The sequence below is a fragment of the Parasteatoda tepidariorum genome, chromosome 6 (genome assembly GCF_982258835.1).
Source record: "Parasteatoda tepidariorum strain Cologne lab strain chromosome 6, Ptep-v5.0, whole genome shotgun sequence".
NCBI classification, from domain to species: Eukaryota; Metazoa; Arthropoda; class Arachnida; order Araneae; family Theridiidae; genus Parasteatoda; species Parasteatoda tepidariorum.
The window spans coordinates 103,170,135-103,194,903 of NC_141760.1; the positions used below are offsets into that span (position 1 = coordinate 103,170,135).

The 24,769-nt window shown below is 30.2% G+C and overlaps 2 protein-coding genes across 3 annotated transcripts in view; both read left to right on the plus strand.

Annotated features, from left to right (window-relative positions):
- LOC107453521 (choline/ethanolamine transporter flvcr2a) overlaps positions 1-6,123 on the plus strand; it is a 41,676-nt gene extending 35,553 nt beyond the window's left edge. For both annotated transcript variants that reach the window (XM_087166308.1, XM_087166309.1), the window contains exons 9-11: positions 234-339; positions 2,749-2,860; positions 4,245-6,123. In XM_087166308.1, the coding sequence (XP_087022434.1) occupies positions 234-339; positions 2,749-2,860; positions 4,245-4,303 (277 nt within the window). In that variant the 3' untranslated portion in view covers positions 4,304-6,123. The remainder of the gene's footprint in view (positions 1-233; positions 340-2,748; positions 2,861-4,244) is intronic.
- A 7,568-nt stretch (positions 6,124-13,691) lies between these two features.
- LOC107453523 (choline/ethanolamine transporter flvcr2a) overlaps positions 13,692-24,769 on the plus strand; it is a 35,841-nt gene continuing 24,763 nt past the window's right edge. Inside the window, exons 1-3 of the mRNA XM_043045687.3 lie at positions 13,692-13,854; positions 18,310-18,965; positions 21,237-21,415. Of these exons, the coding sequence (XP_042901621.2) occupies positions 18,311-18,965; positions 21,237-21,415 (834 nt within the window). The 5' untranslated portion in view covers positions 13,692-13,854; position 18,310. The remainder of the gene's footprint in view (positions 13,855-18,309; positions 18,966-21,236; positions 21,416-24,769) is intronic.

Below are 24,769 nucleotides of genomic sequence, written 5' to 3' on the forward strand. Positions count from 1 at the left end.
ACCACATAACCGGAACATCGGCTTACCACATAACTTGCACCCCAGACCCAAAGGTCACGAAAACTGAGATGGGCCCTGTAGATCTAGGCCCTCTGTGGGCTGTCATACCACTGAGTTTAGTTTAGTTTTATAGTATTCATTATACTGCTATAATGTACCATTTAAACTGAATTTTTTTGACACCTTGACTGTCTTTACTGTAGATTGACAGGATTTTTTTTATATAATTACAGGGTATTAATGACTGGTTACATTCCGGTTGGCTTTGATTTTGGTGCAGAAATCACATATCCTATTCCAGAAGCAATGTCTGGGAGCTTATTGAACGCATCAACAATGGTATGGAACTAAATATTCTTAACATTGACAAACAAAACAAGCTAAACCATTTAATCAATTTATAATTCTAATTATATCTAATTTTAATTCTGTATAATTTTAATTCTATATATATTTTTAAGTTTCTCAGAAAAATTTATTTAACTTCAAACTCAACATCAGGTTTATTGAGAATTGGTTCGAGAATACACAGGGCTTTTTGTTGTACCACTTTCTTGAGTCAAGTCGCCTCTCCGTCGCTAAACAACCAAAGTCACAATTTTTGATGGCCATGTTGCAGTGCAATTCATGATGGTCCAACATCATTTGATGGTCGGCATCATCCATCATTTTCCATTACGTGTTCACGGTTTTTAATATACCAACAAACTACCGTCATTCCATGACGGGAAATACTACTTTAATAATATGGTGGTTAACCATCAAGAGAAGTTTGACTTTCATGGATCAACGATCTATGATGGTTCCAACTATACATTTTAGTGATGGTTAAATTGGAAATCTTGTTGGTTCTCAGGAATATACCATCAAAACATTTGCTTTTTTTATGTTTTACTATCATAAATCAGTCTGAATTCCTACATTGAGATGATGGTTGTTCATGATCATTCTAACATTTGATTTCTAAGATACAACGATGGAAATTCGTGATGACTCATCATGAACTCAAGAATTAAAATTATATAGAGGACAATATCGAACGAATATATCATATAGAAAAATATTTTAAGTTATAGAAATGATCCGTGTAAAAATAATATTAAATAAATATTTATTGTTTTATTAAGGTTATTTTAGTATAATTTTATAATTATAATTATTTCATTATATTATTAATTTATTATTGATTTTATTCTCACAAAAAATTTTGATTTTTGAAGTATAAAAAATTCTTATACCCTTTTATATATATATATATATATATATATATATATATATATATATATATATATATATATATATATATATATATATATATATATATATATATATATATATTCATTTATTGTGTGATATATATATATTCATTTATTATATAACTTTCATTTATTGTGCATAAGCTGCAAGTAAACAGCACTCATTAGATAAGTTCAAAATGGAGAGTAAAACAAAGAAAAATTATAGTCATATGAAAAAAAGGGGGTGGGAAATAATAAAAAAAAAAATGAAATGTTAATGAAAAAACCTGAAAAAAAGCCGGAAAAAAAAAGATATAATCTTTTCTTCAGCCCACACGATTATATCCGCACGATATATATATTTTTTTCCGGCTTTTTTTCAGGTTTCTTAATTAACATTTCATTTTTTTTTTTTTTTTTTTAAATAAAATGTTGTTTGTTATTTTTTTACTTATTATTTCCCACCCCCCTTTTTTTCATATGTCTATAATTTTTCTTTGTTTTACTCTTTATTTTGAACTTATCTAATGAGTGCTGTTTACTTGCAGCTTAAGCGCATTGTTTTTCTTAACTTTCTTAGTGTTTTCTTGTATTTATATATATATATATATATGCAGTCAAACCCCGCTATAGTGAACACGGCTTATAATCAACTCCCGGATATAGTGAACGAAATACTCGGTCCCGTGCCTTGCTCTGCACGTATAATGTTATTTTTAGTGGTTATAGTGAACCAAAAAAGTGGGGAAGTTGGATATAATGAACTTTTTTCTGTCTTCGACTGATTCCCCCCCCCCCATTTTCTTTGTAATAATTTTGAAATTTCTACTTCAAAATAAATACGTATGCCGATTTTTAAAACCATCTATAGAAACTACTTTTATGTGCTTGAATGGTAGGTTAGACAGGTTTAAAAAGGGGAATAACAGAAATTCAGGAAAAATTATCTGAGAGTCGGGAAGTGTTTCCATATCTGATGTTGAGGATTGATCATCAGCTAAAGATTACTAATTTTTATTTGTACGCAAGACGAAAAGTGATGAAAAATAACACATTTTTTGCTACTACATAATATTTTTCAGTCATTTATATGAATAACGTGTAATAAAAGGGAGCAGTTAGGGAACCATTAGTGAAATTGCCTGCGCAACGGATATAGTGAACTCCCGGTTATAATGAATCGAAATTTCGGTCCCTTGAAGGTTCACTATAGCGGGGTTTGACTGTATATATATATATATATATATATATATATATATATATTTAAAGTTTAAAGTATTCTTTTCATTTAAAAAAAAAACCGAAACGTGAATTGACATTTTTTGCAGACATTTAGTGTAGAATACTTAGCTTAATAAGTAAATAAAAAGTTTTTAAACGTAAAATTTGTAACACGGGAGTTAAAGATAAAAAGAAAATTGTATTACCTCTCGTATGGTCAAATGTTATTGTAAATCATTAAAATTGTACATCACATATCAAAAACCATGAATATGTGATTTTTTTGCAGGTATTCAGCATCATCCTAACAAATGTTGCGTCATCTTTGATACAGTCTTACGGTGATTTCGTATCGAATTTATTTCTTACAGTGTGCATTCTTGTTGGATTGGTATTTGTAGGTAATGTATTCATTTTTATAATTATCTCTTACAGTAAATATAAACTCACTGTGAAATTAATATGTAAGGTAATATATTTAATGTATTTTCTGCATACATCTTTTATGTAATTTCAGTCTGATTATTATTAATCTAATATTATTTGATTAAACCTTGATATTTTTTAAACCTAGATATTTTTTGAAAAATAATTATTTTTGAAAGAATAATAAAGATCATTTTTTATAATTAACATTTCAGTTGATTAACAAAGACCAAAATATCCTATCTCAAACCCATACCCTCCAACCACTACGGAATTTCCGTAGTTTCAGAAATCTTCTTTTCAGACGGTAGCAAAATTAATGTCTTAATATTTTAAAAGAATTAATTTTAGCATAACTTGTCCACTATTACTTATAAAAGTGCAGGCCATATGGCTAGATTCTTAAGTTCTGATAAAAGTTTTATGAGAGATCCATTTGTTTTAAAAATTTCTACTTTGGTTCGCTACCACTAGAAAGAATTATTTTCAAAATCCGCATGAGTTGGAGGGGATGCAAACTCAGCATCTATGGTAAAAATATCTGATAAAACAGCTGAATGGTAGGGTACACCCTAAAGAAAAACGGTAAAAAGTGATAGTACTCCGAGTGCACCATCCGTAAATTTCCTTTTACCTTAAAATCTATTTTTACAGTAATTTTTACTTGATTACAGTGATTTTACCGTAAATATTACTGTAAAAATTATGATGTAACAGATTTGTTGTTTAGTAGTGAGATTTTACGGTAAAAATATTGTCACTAGTCGGAATTTTTTACAGTGTAGCTGCATTCTAAAAATTAAAATCCCAACTGTTCATGCAGAAGCGGTGAAATTTTTTTTTAATATTAATTTCACTTTTTTTTGCAAATTGCCATATTTCCGGAGCTCTTTAAGCAAATCAAAAACTTTTTGTACCCTATTTTTAAACTTGTTTATCCCAAGATAATTCAAAACGAATAAATAATTTTTAGTAAATATTTTTTTTAATTATTTTATTTAATAATCGAAAGAAATTTTTAAAATGTTAAGCACTGAGTTTATTTCAGGGAATTAAAAACGTAAGAATATGATTTTTTTTGGAATTTTATAACTCAGAAAATCCTATCTTTAGAAAAAAAGTTATAAAGCTTCTATTCACTTCTATCATATAAATAGCATAGTGGAAGAAAATTCCAAGTGGCATTCTGAAAAAGTATTATGAACGGTAGAATGTGTCGAAATTTATATCTCTCTAATGCTAAACGTACTTCGTAAACAGATTTATGCTGTTTTAATATTTTCTAAAAATGGCAATTCTCAAAAACATCATTTAAGACTTTCTTCCACAATTTTAATACCAAACTTTTTTTATTGACAGTGTTTATGAAATGTGAGCTGAAGCGAACCACGGCATCAAATGAAGAGAAGCAAACATGATTCTTATTATGTCATCTTATGCCAGTTCACACCTTTCATGCCACAAAGGTTAACTAATCTTTGAATAAAAGTCATGTGATACTTTGTCATCCAATTACAAATTACGTACTTGAAAACCTCTTATTTAGAAACTGAAGTCAACTTAGATATTGGGAGATCTGCATTTTAGTATCCTACGATAAATAAATAACACTATGCAGCATGAAAAATGTTCTGCAGATGAAGATATATGTTTCTTGTACGTGTTTGACTGAAAATATTGAATTTGTAATCATTTCTGTTCACCCTGAACCATTCTCCCGAAAATCTTCACTTCTTGCTTTGCTACTTTACGTATTTTAACCACACTCGAGGACACAGGACAAAGAAAAGCACTCTCATTGACTGTGTCACCATTGTCAACATCGCGACACTGGCAATGTTTTTGGTGACAAAATCTTGTCTCCAAACTGTGCCGAAGTTTCGCGGCTCTAGATACAAAAGGAAGCAAAATATCAGACAATATACTATACATTTGGCTATTTTCCCTTTCAAAACAAACTATTTTAGTTTTGATACGTAAATCAAGAACATTTCGTTTATACAGAATCACATAGCTTGATCTAAAAGACGAACATTGACACTTACCGAATGCAAGTACACTCTATTTCCCTTGCTTTATTGTTATTTCTTTGTTTACATAGTTGACTATAAAAAGATGTAAGCAAATTTTATTCTTTATTATTGTTAAATCTTTTCTTTTAAACTCATAAATATCATAACTCAAATGGTTTATTATTCTTAACAGTTTACGAGTTCACGTGACTCCTAGTATATAGTTTGTCTAACGTAAGAACTCCCCTAGCCATTCGTCTGGACCCGTGGCGATGACTATGGTAACGAGGTATAACTATCTCAAGTAGGGGTGCGAGGTAACTACTTAGGATAGGTTTTGGGTCGGATCGGCGAGAGAAAGGGAATCTTTTTCATCTGTCTATTGTGTTAGCCCTAGAGTGAAGAGAGAAGCTAACCTCCCTGAAATGAGCTATTCTTGCTTCCATAGCAGCAGAAGGCCTAAGACTTTGTGCCGGGGGGAGTTCTTACCGTAGACAAACAGTACAGGGATTTCCAAAATTCGACCGACACATTCCGAGGAGTTGTAAAAAGCGTCAAGAAGAAGAAAGCTTAGAATAGCTTTGAGAGGAATAATTTCGAGAAAAACGCATTCAAGCTTCGAATCTAGAGGACACGAAAGGTGGAGGTCTGTTGAAGTTTGTGTCTAACTAAATTAAATGTAAACACGGTATTCACTATAAAGAGCTGAGGATCTTTAGAGACTTCAGGGCTCGAACCTATCACATTAAATCACTCTTCCCTGATCAGTTGTTTATTGAATACACCATGCTGAATCCACTAACAGCTGACTCACGCCATGTTTTTTTTAAGCACATATGAAATCTTCAAGCTACTCTGGTGATCATTTTTACGTTACTATAATCTATGAAATAGTGTTAGAAGACACCACTTCAAGCAACCCCAGTAAAAATTAAACAAATAATTAAATTTTTTTGGACACAGAAAATTTCTTCTTATAGTTGTTTTACTGCACTTGTCATAAGCTGCAGGTTTTTTTTTCTTCGATTTCCATCACCTTGAATATTTTTTATCATCCCTATGAATGTCGTTCGAATTTTGGAACAACCAGGTTCGGTTCAATATCGGAATATTGAATGGAATTATGCTCTCAATATGAAATATTGTAAAATATGGTTTGTGTAAAGTTTAGACTTCATATGCTTTATTTAAATAATAAATTCTTAAGTAATAAACCTGTTTTTAGTTTTCATAGTAATTTGATTTACAAAATAGTATTATTCATTTATCCCTCACTATTTTTTTAAATCAATGCGTGAAATTAAACTTATTTTATAAACAATTCATTTTCTCATTAGAACAAGTTAGTCTTTCTGTATTTTAACATAAAAATCATTTTTTGCCCAACATTTTCGAAATACTACCCCTGTTCCCTTTTATGCCTGAAATTATGCATGAAGAATGAAAGTCTAACGGATATCTATTTTACAAAATAGTTAAATTATTTAAAATGTGGAATTTTATTTGTGGAACTAGTAATCTTTTGATTGTTTCAAGTAAACCCAAGTTAAAAATGCATTAAAATTATGTTTGTTTTAAGATAAAAATATTAAACACCCATGCAAGACAATTAAACACAATATCATTTCCCTATTACCATTATGAAGTTAAAGGTCGAGGTTATGCAGTTTAACTATGTCGTTAAAGGTAAAAAAATGACATGTTTCTCTTTGGCGTTTAAAACAAGGTAAGAGAAATCGAAAGATTATACAACTGCGTAAAATCCAAAGTGGAATGAATCAGTTTTAACTTAGGAAACGTGAGATAGGTAAATTTGCAACATTGTGTTGATCTCCCCAGTTCAATGTTGACAATCCCACAGTCGCTTTGGTAAATGTCCGAAATATATGGTAGGTCTGTGCCACTGCCTATATTGCCCGGTATTCCCTACACTGATGTTTTTTTATGGTTCAGTGCCTATGCCCGGTATACATTTGACCTGTACTCCGAACATTCATGTTTTTCCTAATCTATTCTTAGCAGATATTAAAATATCGAATAAATATGATAATATCAACGAATAAATTAATATCTAATCAGATATAACAAATATTTCGGACATTCACCAAAGCGACTATGTGATTGTTGACATTCACCGGTGAAAGTCGACATTCTCTTGATTTCGGTCCTTCACGGTAACAGATACACCTTGTAGTCTAAAATTCACTCCTCATACAGCATAAATAGCAAAAGCTTTTTTAAAAACATAAACAAATCTAAGCATTAACAGTTCAATAGTGATCCTAACAATCTACAACCTAATGACAATCATCACGCAGTGATGATCAGAAGTTATTCAAGTCAGCAGTGATCACCAATATGCAAGATGATCATCAATATGCAACATATACTCGTAAGTCAACAGTAATCATCAACATGCAACATGATCATCAATGCGCAAAATACACTCGTAAGTCAGCAGTGATCATCAATATGCAAGATGATCATCAATATGCAACATACACTCGTAAGTCAGCAGTGATCATCAACAAGCAAGATGATCATCAATATGCAACGTATGCTCGTAAGTCAGCGGTGATCATCAGCCTGCAGGAGGTAACTAATTTAATTCGTGATAAAAAATTAAGTCTCATTTTAAAATAAAATAAAAAGAACTGCGATGTAAAGGACCTTGCGGTTGTGCAATCCGTATTTAATGTAAAGATTATTGAGGCAACGTAAAGACTAAATTAAATATCCAAGTCCTATAGTAATCGGCTTGTAAAAATCCCGTTATTCCTATCTACAAATTAAATATTGTTTTCTTCAGATATCGGAGTAGAAAAGAGGCTTAATTTTTCTCTCTCTCTTTTTTTAGTTTTGTTTTTCCATTTTTCGTTTTTTGTTTCAAATCATTTTTGTTTCTTTACATTCACGCCTGGGAAGTCTGGGAGACGTGTCGACTTGTTATTTCATATTTGTTTATTTCTGAAGCAAGTGAAGTTCTCAATCAGGTTAATAAAGAATATATAAATACTAGTGGGCTGCGCCCCCTGCTCGCTAACGCTCGCCAACCCCCGAAAATTGCTACGTAATCTTATATGATTTGCTTCGCAAACCAAGCTCGCTTCGCTCGCTACTAACTTAGGTGCATTGCAAATACACAATATTCTAAGAATTCAAAACAATCATTCAAATCCATATAACAACTTTTTTTTTAAAAAAAAAATACATATTTTTAGTAAATACTAAGTCATTAAAATAAATTTGAATTCAAATAAATGACATGTAATTCGTTAAACCTATTAGAAATGTGCTATAGTATAATTCGTGATATAAATCAAAGATCGTCAAATAATTCGTAATATTCGTGAAAAAAAGCGCTTTCGACAAAATACTAAAATAGAGATCTATCGACAAAGACTACTCACTTCTGCCTAGCTTAATAGTATGAGATTGCCGCAGCTGATGCTCTCTGGTTATTTCAGTTTCCGTTTTTAAAAGCGCTATATGTTGAGCCACCTCAGCTAGATTTGGCATGTGACATTTTTAGCAGCAATCATTGGTCGATTCACCGTGTAAGAGAAATAGTAACGTAAACAAAACAAAGCAAACGTTGCCACCTGCGGAAAAGAAATACAGCCAAAATTTGGGAGCCACGTAAGAGAATTATATATATTAGATTGTAGTTCTATGAAAAACATTTCGCCTTTTTCAAATCTAAATATTGTAGTTCTATGAAAAACATTTTCTCTTTTTGTTGTTGCTGTTGTTGTTCTTGTTGTTAATTTACGTCGCACTAGAGCTGCACAATGGGCTATTGGCGACGGTCTGGGAAACATCCCTGAGGATGATCCGAAGACATGCCATCACAATTTTGATCCTCTGCGGAGGGGATGGCACCCCCGCTTCGGTAGCCCGACGACCTGCACGTGAAGTCGAACACTTTACGGTAGAACAGTTTAACGAGGACCCATACCGCACACCCTCGGTCCCTACGCAGGGTGATCCAAGTGGTCACCCACCCGCACACTGACCGCAGCCAGTGATGCTTGACTTCGGTGATCTGCTGGGAACAGTGTCTTAACGATCAGTCCCCTGCGGGACTTTTGTCTTTTTCAAAATGTTAATCGTAATGAAATGCACATTTACTTGGATTTAAAAAATAATCACCAGCGCGTGAAAAAGAGATTTTGCCTAAGTGATACAAACTGTGGGACTCAAAAGGAAAAAAAACTAAAGAAAAGCAATTTTACTTGTTAACGAGACTCGTAATAGTTTAAATAAATAACGGCTTCTTACCTCTTTTGCATTAGTTTTTTTTATTCTTGAAAATTTCAATAACAAAATGTACTCTCACTTTTCATTTTTTGTTACCTTTGACATTTATTCATTTATAAAGATCTCGAGTCAGAAAAAAAAAATTTCTGCAATAATAGATAAAACCTCAATCGAGCAAAAAATTGAGAGAAAAAAAATTACGAAAAAGACAATTGCATAAACTTTCCAATAAATTGGAATTTCAAAAACAGCTGTCATTAAATTATGAAATAAAATAGAACTTTTAGCATTTCAACTCTACAGTTACATTTCGGAAGGACCGAAAATTCGGCTCATGGGGTAATTTTAACTGCATATTCTACAGTTAATAATTTTTTAAACTTAACCATGAATCTTACATTTTTTTTTGTTTTTTCGCACTCCCTGTAGATTTTTCTGCAGCCAATTGCCATTTTTAGTATTTAAGTTTGTGCTCAACAAAACAAATTGTAACTAAAATAAAAAACAGTGAAAAAAATTCGAAACTTAAGCACTTAAAATTCCAATAATTTTTAATAAATTTAAATAATTCCAATTTCAAAATTCGAATTATTTCAAAAATCCAATAATTCCAATAAATTTCTACTGTCTGTGGAGCTACCCGCTTGGCATTTTTTACTAAACGTTTAAAAATTAATAATTCTCGAGCTATTTAGAGAAAAAAAATTTTTTTTTCTTCAATCGAAATTCCTTTTTATTTTTCGGCACACATTTGTAATTTCAATTTTATAAGCCTTATAATTTTTGCACAGCAAATAAATATTGAAAAAATAGTAAAAAATATGATTAAAACAAAAATTGAATTTTCAAAATAGTGGTGGAGATTACGAATTTTTAATATAGAGATAATCAAGAAAAAAACGAAAATCAGCCATATTACATAACTTTTTATTGCAGTAATTTTGGAATTATTATCCGATAAGAAAGAAGAAAAGCCTTTAATTGAGCCAATTTTTCACATCCTAATGTACTTCTAATGAAAAGATTTAACAGAAAATGTATAAACTTCCGCTCAAAGGTTTATTTGGATATTTTCATTAGTCTTAATTAAAATAAAGCATTTTCTAAATAAATTCAAATCATCAATTTTGCTAGAAATAAGATAATTAAAACTTAAATTATTATTTTGCATAAACAACAAACTGAACAATTCGCAAAAAAAAGTTTTAGTATTGAAAAACTTTTATTTTTTTAATAGCTTTAAGACACATGCTGGTATTTTGATATTTTGGATATTAAAACAGCAGTAAATAAGTAAAAATGTTTTAGTTATGTTAGCACTAAATTGGACGTATAATTTGATATGGATTCTATGCGTTCGTATTCTATTGTTTTACAACATTCGCCTACACAGAGATAGATTTTAAAATTCAAAGCAAAATAACATCTCCTTTTCATTTCAGCATTTTAATGTTCACTATTTTTTTTCTTCAAAATCTTGACAATGTAGGGTTCTGTATTGATAAATGAATTCGTTTTTTTTTATATATTTAAGCATATTTTTAATATCTGTTTTGAATATAACGTGGATTTTTTGACCTTCAAATAGTAATATATTCTTTGACGCTGCTACATTGTCACTAAGCAATATAAAAGTAGCAGCAGTAACTTAAAAAGTAGTAACTTAATAAAAACATATCTAGCTTGCTATTGATTATTTTTCAAATAAAATATGAATAAGATTTTATAAAAATAAATAACAAACATGACCAACTTTTTTTATAATATCTGAATACCCGTTTAATGTGAGGAATAAAAAAAATGGAAAGTAATCAATCATCGGTATTAATCCATAATGTACAAAAACTGAAATGCATATACTAACACAATTATAAAAACTTAAATATATCTCCATTTTCTAATAATTATTTATTATCTTTCCTTATGGCTTTAAGCTATTATATTAAGCAAAACAAGTTTTAATAATTCGTCAAAATACATATTAACTATACTCAAAAAACATTTAGTGCAGAAAACGATGTTCTTGCTAATGGGCAGATTTTTGTAGGCAAAATTTACCACAACCAGTATGTTTTTATCTTTAGTTTTGCGCTTTAGCGCAATTTTTTTTAAAATTTAACGTTAATCAGATTCATAGAAACACATTTCAAAAGAGAATGAATAAAATGAGAATGAATTCATGAATAAAATAAACGCGTGGTTTCAAGTAACTTTATAGGAATACTAATCTGGTGACGTAGTTCTCGCATATCATTTCCATTAATGCTTGAGCTTATCTGACATAACGAATAAAATTAATTGAATAAATCAGTTGATTAGCATAATCTTTGAAATTTATTTTGAAGTAGAACTAGTTTACATGGTCGCAATCATTGTCTCCAAGGGTAATACTCCCTCAGATCGTCTGAAATGAATCAAGTACAGCATCGATTCGTGAGTAGTGGTACTTTAATTACGTTGGACTAGAGCTGCACAATGGGCTATTGGCAAATTTCTGGGAAATACATCTGAGGATGATCCGAAAACAACTCTGTGATTTAGAAAATTTAACAGTTAAAAAAGTTAAGTTAGTAATGTTAATACACTTTTCTGTGATTTTAAAGTCAGTAAATAAACTGTTTTCTCAACCTTTTAACTGTCTTGCCCGAAATAATCTCGGGCAAAACACTAGTGTTTCAAAATGTCACCCCTGAGTATTACTCGAGATAATTTTTTTTTTGAGTGCTTCATATTGTTACATCCTAATTTAGATTGGGAAAGTTTCTTTCGGTTTCATCTCTTTGTCAAACCCGAATCTATTTTGAGAAAAGTCAATTTAGATGCTATTTAAAACAATAGATAGCAGCACTTTACTGAAGGTTCCAAAGTATAGAGGTTTATGCTCAAAGTTGTGACATTTTGTTGCAAAATGGAGTCCAGTGGAGTTTTTTAAAGAAAATAATTAAATTATTTTAACGCATAGTTTAAATTTATTTTTTAGAAAATAATGTTCCACTAGATGCGGGCAGTCGCCTCAAGCAAATATGCAGTGCCTACAAAACCTTAAACCTTTATATATTTTGTTTTATTTATATTAAGCATATTTTATTTTGTACTAAATATTTCAAAGATTTCATCGTAGAAAATATGTACAGCCGACGCTTGACTTCCGTTATTTTGAAACATTTAGTTTTTGTAATAAAGTTACATAAAGAACCTTTTTTAAAATTTTGTTCAATTTCATTGTGTCCTTGAAAATAATTCTTAAGTTTTGTTTTATTTTTCCATGACGAGACTGACCTAGCCACATAAGAGAACTACCTACGAGACCTTAGTCACTTTATTATCTTTCACCTCTATTGATATTTTACAATTTCAAAATTTGAAAAAAACTGATTTCAGTTTTACCTAGTGTGGAAAACCATTAAGTTTTAATTGCTGAAAAATCAAAATTTGAAAAAAACTGATTTCAGTTTTACCTAATGTGGTAAACCATTAAGTTTTAATTGCTGAAAAATCAAAATTTGAAAAAAACTGATTTCAGTTTTACCTAGTGTGGTAAACCATTAAGTTTTAATTGCTGAAAAATCAAAATTTGAAAAAAACTGATTTCAGTATTACCTAGTGTGGTAAACCATTAAGTTTTAATTGCTGAAAAATCAAAATTTGAAAAAAGTCATTTCAGTTTAACCTAGTGTAAACAATGAAGCTTTAATTGCAAAAAAATCAAAATATCAAACTGCAAACAAATTGCTGTAGGATTAATTCCCCACTCCGTAATCCTTAAATACTCTGCCATAACTTGTTTGCACTCTAATTTTTTGAAAAGAAGAAGAAAAAAAAGAAAAAGAAAAAAAAATTTAACATTTGAAATTTTATGGTCTACCTGCATCCACTTTTTCTAGACAATAAATGACTGATTTTCCATTAAGCGTTTATTCCACGGATTAAACATTCTCCTTAGAAAAATGCTACGCATAAAATAAATTTTTAAAAAAATGAAAAGTAAAGTTAACCATGCCTTATAAAAATGTTGTCAGCTTTAATTATCGCTAAACTGATTTTGGATAACACATAAAAAAGGCATGAAAGAAAAAGAACTTAGAAACTACTTCTCAGAAGGCATTTATACTCTAAGATCTTTTTTTTATCTTTAAAATAAACGTCTGAATGAATGAATACTTAGAAATTTAACAGGTATAGAATTAACTTTCGAAAAAAAGAGAAAATATTTCCATTTTACTCTAAATTAAAATATTATGCCATTGTAAGAAAGCAAGTGGTACTTCGCTTTTTCCTCTCTATGTAAACTAGTCACATAATAGAGACATAAATAATAAACAATTCTCACTTTCCATAAGAACCTATATTAGGTTTCCTTTTTCTACCAGACACTCGTTTCCTACGAGCTGCTGAATTTATAATTCATGAAAATAGAAATTCAGAGATCTATAATAATAAAAAAAAAACATTACAGCTGTATTTATTCGAAAGAATAAATGTTTTAAAAACCAAATCACTCACGAATGAAATATTATTAGTCGAAGAATATCGGGAAATCATAATTTTAGAACCAGCCGGTTGGAACAGGTAGAGAATAATAACTTTCGAATTTTTTGATTATAATTCTGACAAGAATTTATTGAATGGAATGAGTCAAACCACTCGTCTTGGTCAAGTCAAGTTGCTGACTCAGATGTTCTGACAATAAATATCAAGTAGGTTCATTTAATTTTTTTTTTAAATTGAATAAATGTAATGAAATTCTTAAAAATTAAATAGGATAAAATTAAAATTTTTAAAAACTACATTTGTCAAGTAGACTAATAAGAAGAAAAATTTATTTTTGTGTCATCTAAAACGACAAACGTAGGATGCATCACTTTTAGGAGACATGGGCGTAACTTTCGGTGGTGATGGAATCTTATTAGACAAGTCATATACCCGACTTTTGTCTTTGACAAGCATAAAATTATGTTTTTCTTTTTAGCCTACTGGAAAAGTGTAAATTTTTATTTATTTATTTTTATTTTACTTTATAATTTTCTTCATTTTAGTTTGGTATCTGCTTACATTGAAAAGTTGTGGTAAATTTTGCTTGCAACATTTTTAAAAACAATTATTTTCTGGGTCAAAGATTCCACTTAAGTGTTATAGATAGGTTTATTAACGAACTTGAAATTGAAATTCTGTCAGAAGCGGTCAGAGAACAAACCCGTATCCAGAAAACGGAAATTTGTGTCTTCTAGAAAAGATAGCGTCGAATAGTGTGAGATCGATGTTCACTTGTCTGATAGTGTTTATTTTAATTGTGAAACTCATTTTAAGTGTGAAATCACAATTTTAGAACCTACCGGTTGGAAAAGGTAGAAAATAATAGCTTTCATATTTTTCTATTATAATTCGGACTATCGAAGAGCAACTCGGCTTAGTCAAGTAAAGTTGCTGAGTCAGATTTTCTAACAATATATATCAAGTAGGTTCATTCAATTTTTTTAAATATGTCCATGTGAGGAAATCCTTAAAAATTAAATAGGATAAAATTAAAATTTTTATAAACTACATTTTTCAAGTAGACTGAAAGAAAATTTAATTTTTGTGTCATCTAAAGTGACAAACGTAGGATGCATCACTTTCGGAAGACATGAGCGAGATTTTCTGTGGCGATGGAATCTTATTAGATAATTCATGTACCCGACTTTTTTCGTTTTATGCTTCACAAAAATAAAATCATGTTTTTCCTTTTAGTCTACTGAAAAAGTGTAAATTTTACTATTATTTTTAAAATTTTATTTTATAATTTTCTTCACTTTACAGGGTACGTAGTCAAATTTTTCAACAAAAAATGAGCAACTTTTAAGCACTCAAAAAAATTTTTAAATCACTTTCCAAAAAAAAAAAAGAAAATCATAATTAGGATCTGTGCAGTAAAAAAAATATCCCCTTCCATTCTTTAAAGTTTTTAATTTATAAACATAAAATCAACCAAGTGCAAAAACATTTTCAAAGACTTTACATAATCATAATAAAATAACTAGCTTCTGATAAATATTTCAGGTAAAATTTTATTTTATTTCATAACCGTCGTTCATAACCGTCATAACCGTTCATAACCGTTCATTACCGTATTTCATAACCGTCATAACCGTTCATAACAGCCGACCCAATTTTCGGGTTTACGACAACTGATGTTCAACTCCGTAGCCTTGTAATTTTGAACCCAATCCAGAAACTCCTGTATCAAGTAGTGGGAGAAATTTTGTCTTCGTGGAGGACTTTTCGATGAAACTAACCCGCATTTGCGTTACATGGAGAGGAAGACTACGAGAACCTCCCACGGTTTGCCTGACGGCAAAGGGAATCTTACCCATGATCCGTCTACCACTGAGGATATTTCACGTCATCACTGTGGTCGGTGCAAGCCGGATGCAGATTCGCATCAACCAGATATTGCTGGTATTCGAACCCGGTTCGTCTCATTGCAAGGCTAACGCTCTATCCCCTGAGCCATCGTGGCTCTAGAGAAAAAATTGTGAAAACCCTGCTGTTTTTATGTAATTTATGATGACAATCGACACGGCAAAGAAGAAATTTCATCTTGAAAGATAAATTAAGCACTTTTTAAAAATCCCCAATAAAATAAGCACCTTTAAGGGCTCTTAAAAAACGCAAATTAAAAGTAACCATTTTTAAAAACTTTTTAAAAACGCTTCGCACCCTGTTTTAGTATGTATCTGTTAGTTTGTTTATGTTGAAAAGTTGTGATGAATTTTGCATGCAAGATTTAAAAGCAATTATAATTTGTTCTTGCGGGAAGGTTTCACTTAAAATTTTAAGTATTATGGATAGGTTGATTAACGAACTTAAAAGAGAAATTTTACCAGAAGCGGTCAGAGAATAAACCTTAACATCCAGAAAACAAAAATTTGCGCCTTCCAGAAAATAATAGTATGCGATTGATATCTGTTAGTGTTGTTTTAATTGTGAAACTCATTTTAGTAATAACTCGATAGCGGTCTTGAAACTTGTCATCATCCAGAGCAGAGTTCCAATTGAAATTTTACTAGTTGGAAATAGGTCAAAGGCTTGACTGACAAAAAATTTACAGCAGTCAAGAAACGATTAAAATGTGTATTGTCTTCAAGAGGTAGATATTTGGAGTCACTATCCACTAGATGGAGCCACAATCACGAAGATGAATAGCTTTGCATTGATTGCAATATGTTTCTAGTTATTCTTCCCCCATGCTTTTGTCTCGGTTGTTTTATATTATATATATATATATGCAATATATATATATATATATATATATATATATATATATATATATATATATATATATATATATATATATATATATATATATATATATATATATATATATATATATATATATATATATGTATATATATATATATATATATATATATATATATATATATATATATATATATATATATATATATATATATATATATATATATATATATATATATATATATGTATATATATATATATATATAATATATATATATATATATATATATATATATATATATATATATATATATATATATATATATATATATATATATATATATATATATATATGTATATATATATATATATATATATATATATATATATACATATATATATATATATATATATATATATATATAACACATACCCTCCAACTGCTACGGAATTTCCGTAGTTTCAGAAATCTTCTTTTCTGACGGTAGCAAAATTAATGTCTTAATATTTAAAAAAAATTTATTTTAGCGTAACTTGTCCACTATTACTTATAAAAGTGCAGGCCATATGGCTAGATTCTTAAGTTCTGATAAAAGTTTTATGAGAGATCCATTTGCTTTAAAAATTTCTACTTTGGTTCGCTACCACTAGAAAGAATTATTTTCAAAATCCTCAGAAGTTGGAGGGCATGTATAACAGCTCATTTCAAATTGTTAAAAATATTAAATTAAGTAAATATTACAACAAAAACAGTGGATGTATTTCCACAATAAGCTATTTGAATAATAATTATTTGATCATTTACATCAATAGTTACCAACTGGCGGCCCGGAAGCCTTTTTATGGAAGCCTTATTTCGAACTAAAATCTATTAGTTGTCATTTGATGCGGACAATTTTTTGTAAAAAATCCATATGGGTGTAAGATACTTTTCTTTCGTTGAAAAAAACCTAATTTCCTCGTTTCTGCGAAATTTAACATACCAACGCGCAAAAACAGTTATTTCTCAGATTTTGCATCCGAGAAAATATTTATTTAAATACAAAAATAATCGTGTATGTTGCCTAAAAATCTATTTCTAATTTTAATTTCTAATTCAATACGTTTGTTTCTTACAACTTGATAAAAATCTGACAGTAATATTTAATGTTGATTCAAACATAAAAGAGTCCTATATTAAATTTTGATAAAGTTTCGGCCCGCCATTCGACAGGTGTTTTTAATTGCGGCCCCGGCCTCATGTTAGTTGGAAACTCCTGATTCACATAATTGTTATAATATAATTAAAAAAATTTAAGACAAATTACGGTAGAAGCATAGTTAAGAAAATCAATATAGCAGCTAAAATAATCATTAGTTATTTGCCGAAGAAGCATTTATGTTTAGCATAATAAGCATTTATGTTTCTTTAAGGCTGCGAGACATATTATTTCAGTAGTGTCAACAAAAAAATACAACGTAGAAATACACTAAAACGTGATCTTGTAGTGTTTTTTCGGATATTTTCGAATTTGTCTAAAAATATGAAAATATTCTTGGCATTTATGTTTTCTACGAAAGACATGCCAAAATTTGTATCTAAAATAAAAAGTCATGCTCGAATCAACAATGTGAATCATTTTAATACAAGGTTTTCCGTCAAAGTCCGAAAAAAAATAACAAGTCGTCTTCATCAAACCTTCTTCTTTGTAACAGTTACCGCATAAATAGTCACGAGTTTCTCATATTTGTGATTAAAAATTCGTATTTGTTCCTTGATTTCGAGAGAAACAAGAGTATGAAGCTATTTCTTAGTGTACATCGAAACACAACGGTTCTTCCAAGTATTTAACGATTTGAATCATTAATAAAATTTATTATTAAATTCATAATTGTTTTTGTGAATTTATCAAGTGAAATAATTTATTAATTTTCAGGATGACAGAAACACACGATTCGTTTCCTCTCGGAATACAGACCATTATCAATGGTCTTCACCGCGATAACAGCAACAAAAAGAAGGACTCGCTAGCCCTACACACCAACAGTGTGCATTATGGTAACACGCATAAAAAGAAAAGTTGTGGCAGTATCCACCACTATGATAACAATTCCAAAAAGAAGAGTTTGAGTTCACGCGGTGGCAGTGTTCACAACGGTAACGCTCAAAGAAAGAAAAGTCTGAGTGCCGTCGTGGCGCGTTGCGGTAACGCGTGGCGCGACAACGCTCTCAAAAACAAGCAAACAACTTTGATTGGCAGACCATCGAGGTGCGGCAGCGTCTTTAAAATCAGTACAAAAGACGCTCCTAGACCATCACTCTGGGCAGAGTTCGTGAAGCTTTATAAACGAAGGTATGTGATGATGCTGATATTTGCTATTTGCTCCATGATGAACGCTATTCCTCAATTCCAATACACAGTTGTGGTTGATGTGATTGCGTGTTATTACCATGTAAGCATAGATACTGTCAACTTAACACCAGTTCTGTACATGGCTGTGTTTTTGCCGTTAGTGTTTCCAGTTATGTATTTAATCGACAAGAAAGGACTGAAAGTCACGCTGGTTCTTGGAGCTTCAATGAATTTCATTGGTAAGAACTATCTTTTTTTTCTAGAGATGTTTTATCACATTTTTCGAAAATGTTTTCTCTGAAAAAAAATCTCGTAGCTTTGATTTTTTTTAAACATTTAATGTATGAAATTCTCCCGCAGCTGTGGTTGGTAAATTTAAAAATGGTTTTCTCAACTGCAATTCTGTATTAATCCTAGATAGCAACATAAGGCTTATTTTCGCTCAATAAAAACCTTTTAGTGTAAACCTAAAAAGGTGATACGGTTTACGAGTGAACCTTCTAAACTTAAAACGAGATCTATAGCAATCTGCTCTATTCTACGCACATTACCCTGTTCCTAAACCTTGCAAAACAACCGTAGAAAAACCTTAAATCGAGGTTCACTTAAGGTTTTCAAACGCGAAAAAATCCTTTAATAAAGCTAGTCTCAATGTGAAAATAATCTTAAATCTAGGCAATTATAAGGTTTTCTTTTGCAATGTTTTGTATGCTCAGCTAAAATCCACCTTGTCATGAAATTTTAATGGACGATGCAATTTGATTCTATCGCTAGTGTAACGTTAGCTAAAACGTCATTTACCATTTCCCCTAAATGACAATACTTTTTATAAAAAAACTTTAAAAAAAGTTATTAATCCTTTTACAATGAAAGGTTTGAAACTGCATTGTTTTTTCTTTATAGAAAAAAGGTTTTTAGTACAAACATTTTCGTGACAATAAAAAGAAAATTCCGACGAAAGGTTGCCGTAAGGTTTACATGCTTTCTGGGAATGATATCAGCAAATCATACTTACTAATGTTGTGGTAGTTAGCTTCTTAAATGTTTTGTTTACCTTTAAAAAGTTTATGATCCATTAATAAAAAGGACTTTTTTTCAAAATACAATAACCCAGTTTTAAGATGCTTAAAAAGATAATTGAACCTCATTATTGAATACCAAATATCGTCACTTTGAAACTCCAATTTTATTGGTTGGTATATAGGAGATGAGCTGAACCAACCTGTAGCTGACTCATAAACCAGCCGTTTGCTGGAATGGTAAAAAAATGGCAGTTCAATTTTGTATTTGTTATCTTAGAATGGCGTATTCCTTTCACAATTAAGAACTTAAATAAATGAAACGTTATTTACCGATTCTGGTTCATTTCTTTCAGACAGCTGAAAGTGTCAGAATACAGAATAGGACCCAGAATCTAACAAATCTTTCTAACAGAAATAACAGAGCTTCTAACAGAAATCCTTTCATAATTCAACTTCAAAACTAAATATACGAATCAACAACTAGAAAAGACAATATCTCTCAGTTGAACAAAAAATCTTTTTAATACATAAAACATCATATCTCACAAAAATCAGACCTCGAACCACAGCTGGAATTATTTTTTGGCTCTCAACTCTTTTGAGCGATCTACTACGTTTCAGTACAATTTAAAAATACATATTTTTCTTCTACTAAACCATATTCTGCTTTTTAATTGTAATCTTTTTTATCAAAATCACAAGTACTACAAATTATTAAGTTTTTTTTATAACAATTAACAAATTTATGCACAACGATTATGGTGTAAATTTATTTACGACGATTAATAATTTTTCATAACAATTAATAATGAATTTATTTATTCAAATTAAATTATTGTAATTTATGAACTGAACGCATTGTTTACTAACATTAGAGGTGGATATGGATATATTTTCAAAGTATATTGATAAAATGGTTTTCTTTTTTCTGGAAGGTTACTATCGATGAGTTTCATACATAAGAGAAATTAAGAAAAGTTTAGGGAATTGCCAGAAATCACCTTTAATTTAAAAAAAAAAAAAAATTGGGGAATGCTGGGTAATGGCCCTTAACATAAAAAAAACCCATCAGAGTAAGGAATACACGTGGATGTTTTCATTTATAAATGGATTAAATGGGATAGCAACTCGGCAAAAATATCAGGGTCACTGTCCGGCTCATAATTGCCAGGTATTCTCAACAGAGTTCCGAAACGCAAACGTGATCATCAGTACCAATTTCATATTTTGTTTGTCTGTTTCTAAGCTCTGATGATAATGATGCTTTTTTTATAGCATATTGAGGCAGATTTCGCGTCTGCATCAATTTAATTTCCCTTACTACTTTTACTTTTGGTGTTACAATATTCAGCAAAGAAAATTAACTTAACCAAACTTCATTATTCTATTCAAGATGCTCTAACCATATACAACATTTTCTTTTTCTTAAAATCTTAATTGAAGTTATAGTGGCGTTTTTCTGATCACTATGTTATTTGTACTTCATAGGTTCCGTATTTCAGTGTGTTTCATTCGCCCCCAATCATTTCACTTTTGTTTTGGTTTCTGCGGCATTTTTTGCAGTCGGACAAGTACTCCTCCTCAGTCTTCCCCCCATCATTGCTGGCACGTGGTTCGGTGCCACTGAAGTCGGTTTGGCGTGTGCCATGGGAGTTTTTGGAAATCAGGTAAATTACTAGCATAAGAAAAACTTTTTTGGCGAAATCCATAAAAAAGAATAGTTTGACGTGCTTCGTTACTTGAAAATAACATATTTTTTTAGCTGCCTCTGTATTTAGAGCAATTGAAAATAAAATATAATAAATAAGTTATATTCAGAATTCAAAATATATCTGTAATAAGACTTCTAGGCATCTACAAATTTCTGTGTGCTCTTATAGAGAAATATATTACTGCCATTTTATGTATATGTTACCGGCAAAGTATGAAACGCCGGCATTCTATAACAGGGATAGCGAACCAGTGGCACGCGTGCCACTTATGGCACGCGACACAATATTTTGGGCACGCCACCGATCACGAAGTTTACTATGAAGCATATTAACAATTCAATTAAAATTCACAAAAAAGAACAATTAATGCCAAGAAAGCAATTAATAACTACAAAAAAAACAAGCGAACAATAAATAACTAGCAAAAAAAATTAACTAACATCTTATAACCCTAATATAAGTTATTTGTCATCTAATCTGCAACAACAGAAGTCACACTGATGTTACTTTAAGTTGAGTTACGCGTATAACTGAGACATTGCAAAAGTTGAGAATTGAATTTTTTCGTAGTAAATAAAGAGTTTTGAGTTGATAAAATTTAGTATTATTATTTACCCAATAAGTCCAAACTATTTGTCGGCACGTCTATGACCTCATTGCAATATATTTTAGAAAAATGGCACGTTGGTGCATGAAGGTTCGCCACCCCTGTTCTATAGTATTGTATATGATGCCGGATGTTTTTAGGCAAGGTATGAAATATGAGAAGTATTACATACTTTCCCTAGGCGTTGTTTATAATACCTAGGCCTTCTATAGAATGACAAATGCTATTTAGGCAAAGTATGAAAAAAAACGACCTGATGAGGCTATTATGTAAATGATATGCATTTTTAAGAAATAAAATGTTATTTTGAAAAAAATAACGAGAATGTCATTAAAAAAAATTATTCAAAATGCGTAAAGAAAAATGAAAGTTGTATGAAACATAATTTAATCATTTCTTATTAAGTATTCTCGTAGAAACCGCAAAGTGCAACTGACAAATTCTGAGCTTGAGGCGAGCATTAAAAGTCACGTGCCTTGCCACGTGATATTCGAAACGAATCGGAGATGTATTTTATACTTGGCTAGTTTCTCGTTTGGCATTCTATGGAACGCCTAGGAAATGTGTGAAATATAAATCGTTTCATACATTGCCGGCTAGTTTTAGGCATTATATACAATGCCTAGGCATTCTATAGAATGCGGGATTTCAAACTTTGCTGGCAACATATACATTCTTTTTAGGTTTTTTTTTTCTGTTGTGCAACTAGTTCGCACATAGAATTGTTTCAGTTCATTAGTAATGTGTAGTATCATTACATTTCTGCAGCTTCGACATTCGTCCATCTGTGTGTCACCCTACATAAATAATGTTCTCTAATATATAAATAATACGCAGCAGCAGAAACGAATTCGTTTGGCTTTGTTTTCTTTATGTTGCAATCCGATTTTTATTTAAATATTCTTGACCTTTATTAACTTTAATATTGATTAGACATATATTAATATTATCCCCAGATAGCAAAGTAAGGTTTATTTTCACCCATCAAAAACTTTTTAATGTAAGCCTTAAAAGGTTTGTTATGCGGTTTACATGTAAGCCTTCCAACCTTAAAATGCTACAATCTGCTCTATTCTACCCACATTACCCTAATCCAAAACCTTGCAAAACAACCTACTGCATAAAAACCTTAAATCGAAATTGACTTAGGGTTTTCAAGTGTTAAAAAATCATCTAATAAAGCTAGTCTAAAGGTGAAAATAATCTTAAATCTGAGGTAATTATAAGTTTTTCTCTCGCAAAGTTTTGTATGCTCAGCTAAAATCCACCTTGTCACGAAATTTTAATGGGACAATGCAATTTGGCTAGTGTGGCGTCAGCTAAAACGTCATTTTGAACCTAAGTGGCAATATTTTTTAAAAAAAGCTTTAAAAAATAATTTTTAATCCTTTTAGGATGAAAGGTTTGAAACTGCAATATTTTTGCTTTATTGAAAAAAGGTTTTTAATGCAAACATTTTCATGACAATATAAAGAATATTCCGACAAAAGGTTGTCGTAAGGTTTCACGCTTTCTGGGATCATAATATTTATATTAATTCAACAGATGTTGTTTTTAAACAGTTAAAATCAATCTAAGCAAATAATATTGCCCTAAAACATAAATATATATGCAGCCCCATGACTTTTATCTTAATTAGGTCAACACACTGAATAAAGTAGATAAAAAAAAATAGTCTACATATACAAAGGATACTATTTCAATACTTATTATTAGAGCCCGGATTTTGATGACCTAAAAAATCTCAATTAATGCCCTTAAAAAGTGCAAAAAATGCACTTACAAACTGCAAAAAATGCCCCTTAAAAGTGCAAAAAATGCCCTTAAAATGCGAAAATTTGCTCTAAAAATGCCTTATGACATGACTTAAATAGAAGTAAAAATATTGAACTAAAACAATGTTTTACTCTTTAAAATTATTATGAGTCGTTTCAAAAAATATAAAGCAATGCAATACTTGTTCTACGTTCATTAAAGTTTGAAAAATATGTTTTATATCCTTAAATAACAAAAAAAAAGGAAAATATATTGACTCCAAAACATTTTCATTTTGTATAGAAACTTAAATGAATATAACAACTTCCATCTCATAATATTACTAAATATCAGAATTACAGTGGATTATTAAATTTTTTTTTTTTAATATTTTGAAATGTAAACGAGCGTCTCTTGTCTGAAAGCAAATTTTTATACCAGGAGAAGCTTCTTTCAACGTCTACTGATGTTATTGGTGCGTACTTGAAAAGGACGGTCACACTTACTGACAATTCTTCTTCAATTTGAAAAGATGTTGCTTCACCTTTTAATATTCTAGAGATTTTCTTCATTGTTTGGAAGCCAGTGTAATAATAAAAAATTATAAAAAATAATAAAATTAGAAAAAATTAACAAAAAATTTAAAAAATGCTTTAAAATGCAAAATACGCCCCAAAATTTGAAGAAAATGCCCTATAAATCTCAAAAAATGTTTTAAAGGACAAAAAATGTCCAAAAATGCAAAAAATGCAAAAAAAATGCAAATGTCATCAAAATCCGGGCCTTACTTATTATAATATGCTGCACCATAATCTTTATTGGCTGGGCCTCTTTTTCTGTAAGTGCGTCCGGTAATAAAATTAATATGTAACACCACAATCTTCAAGGTAATTGGATTGAATTCTTTCTACCATAATTTGTGCGCTCATATGCATAACTGATATTAC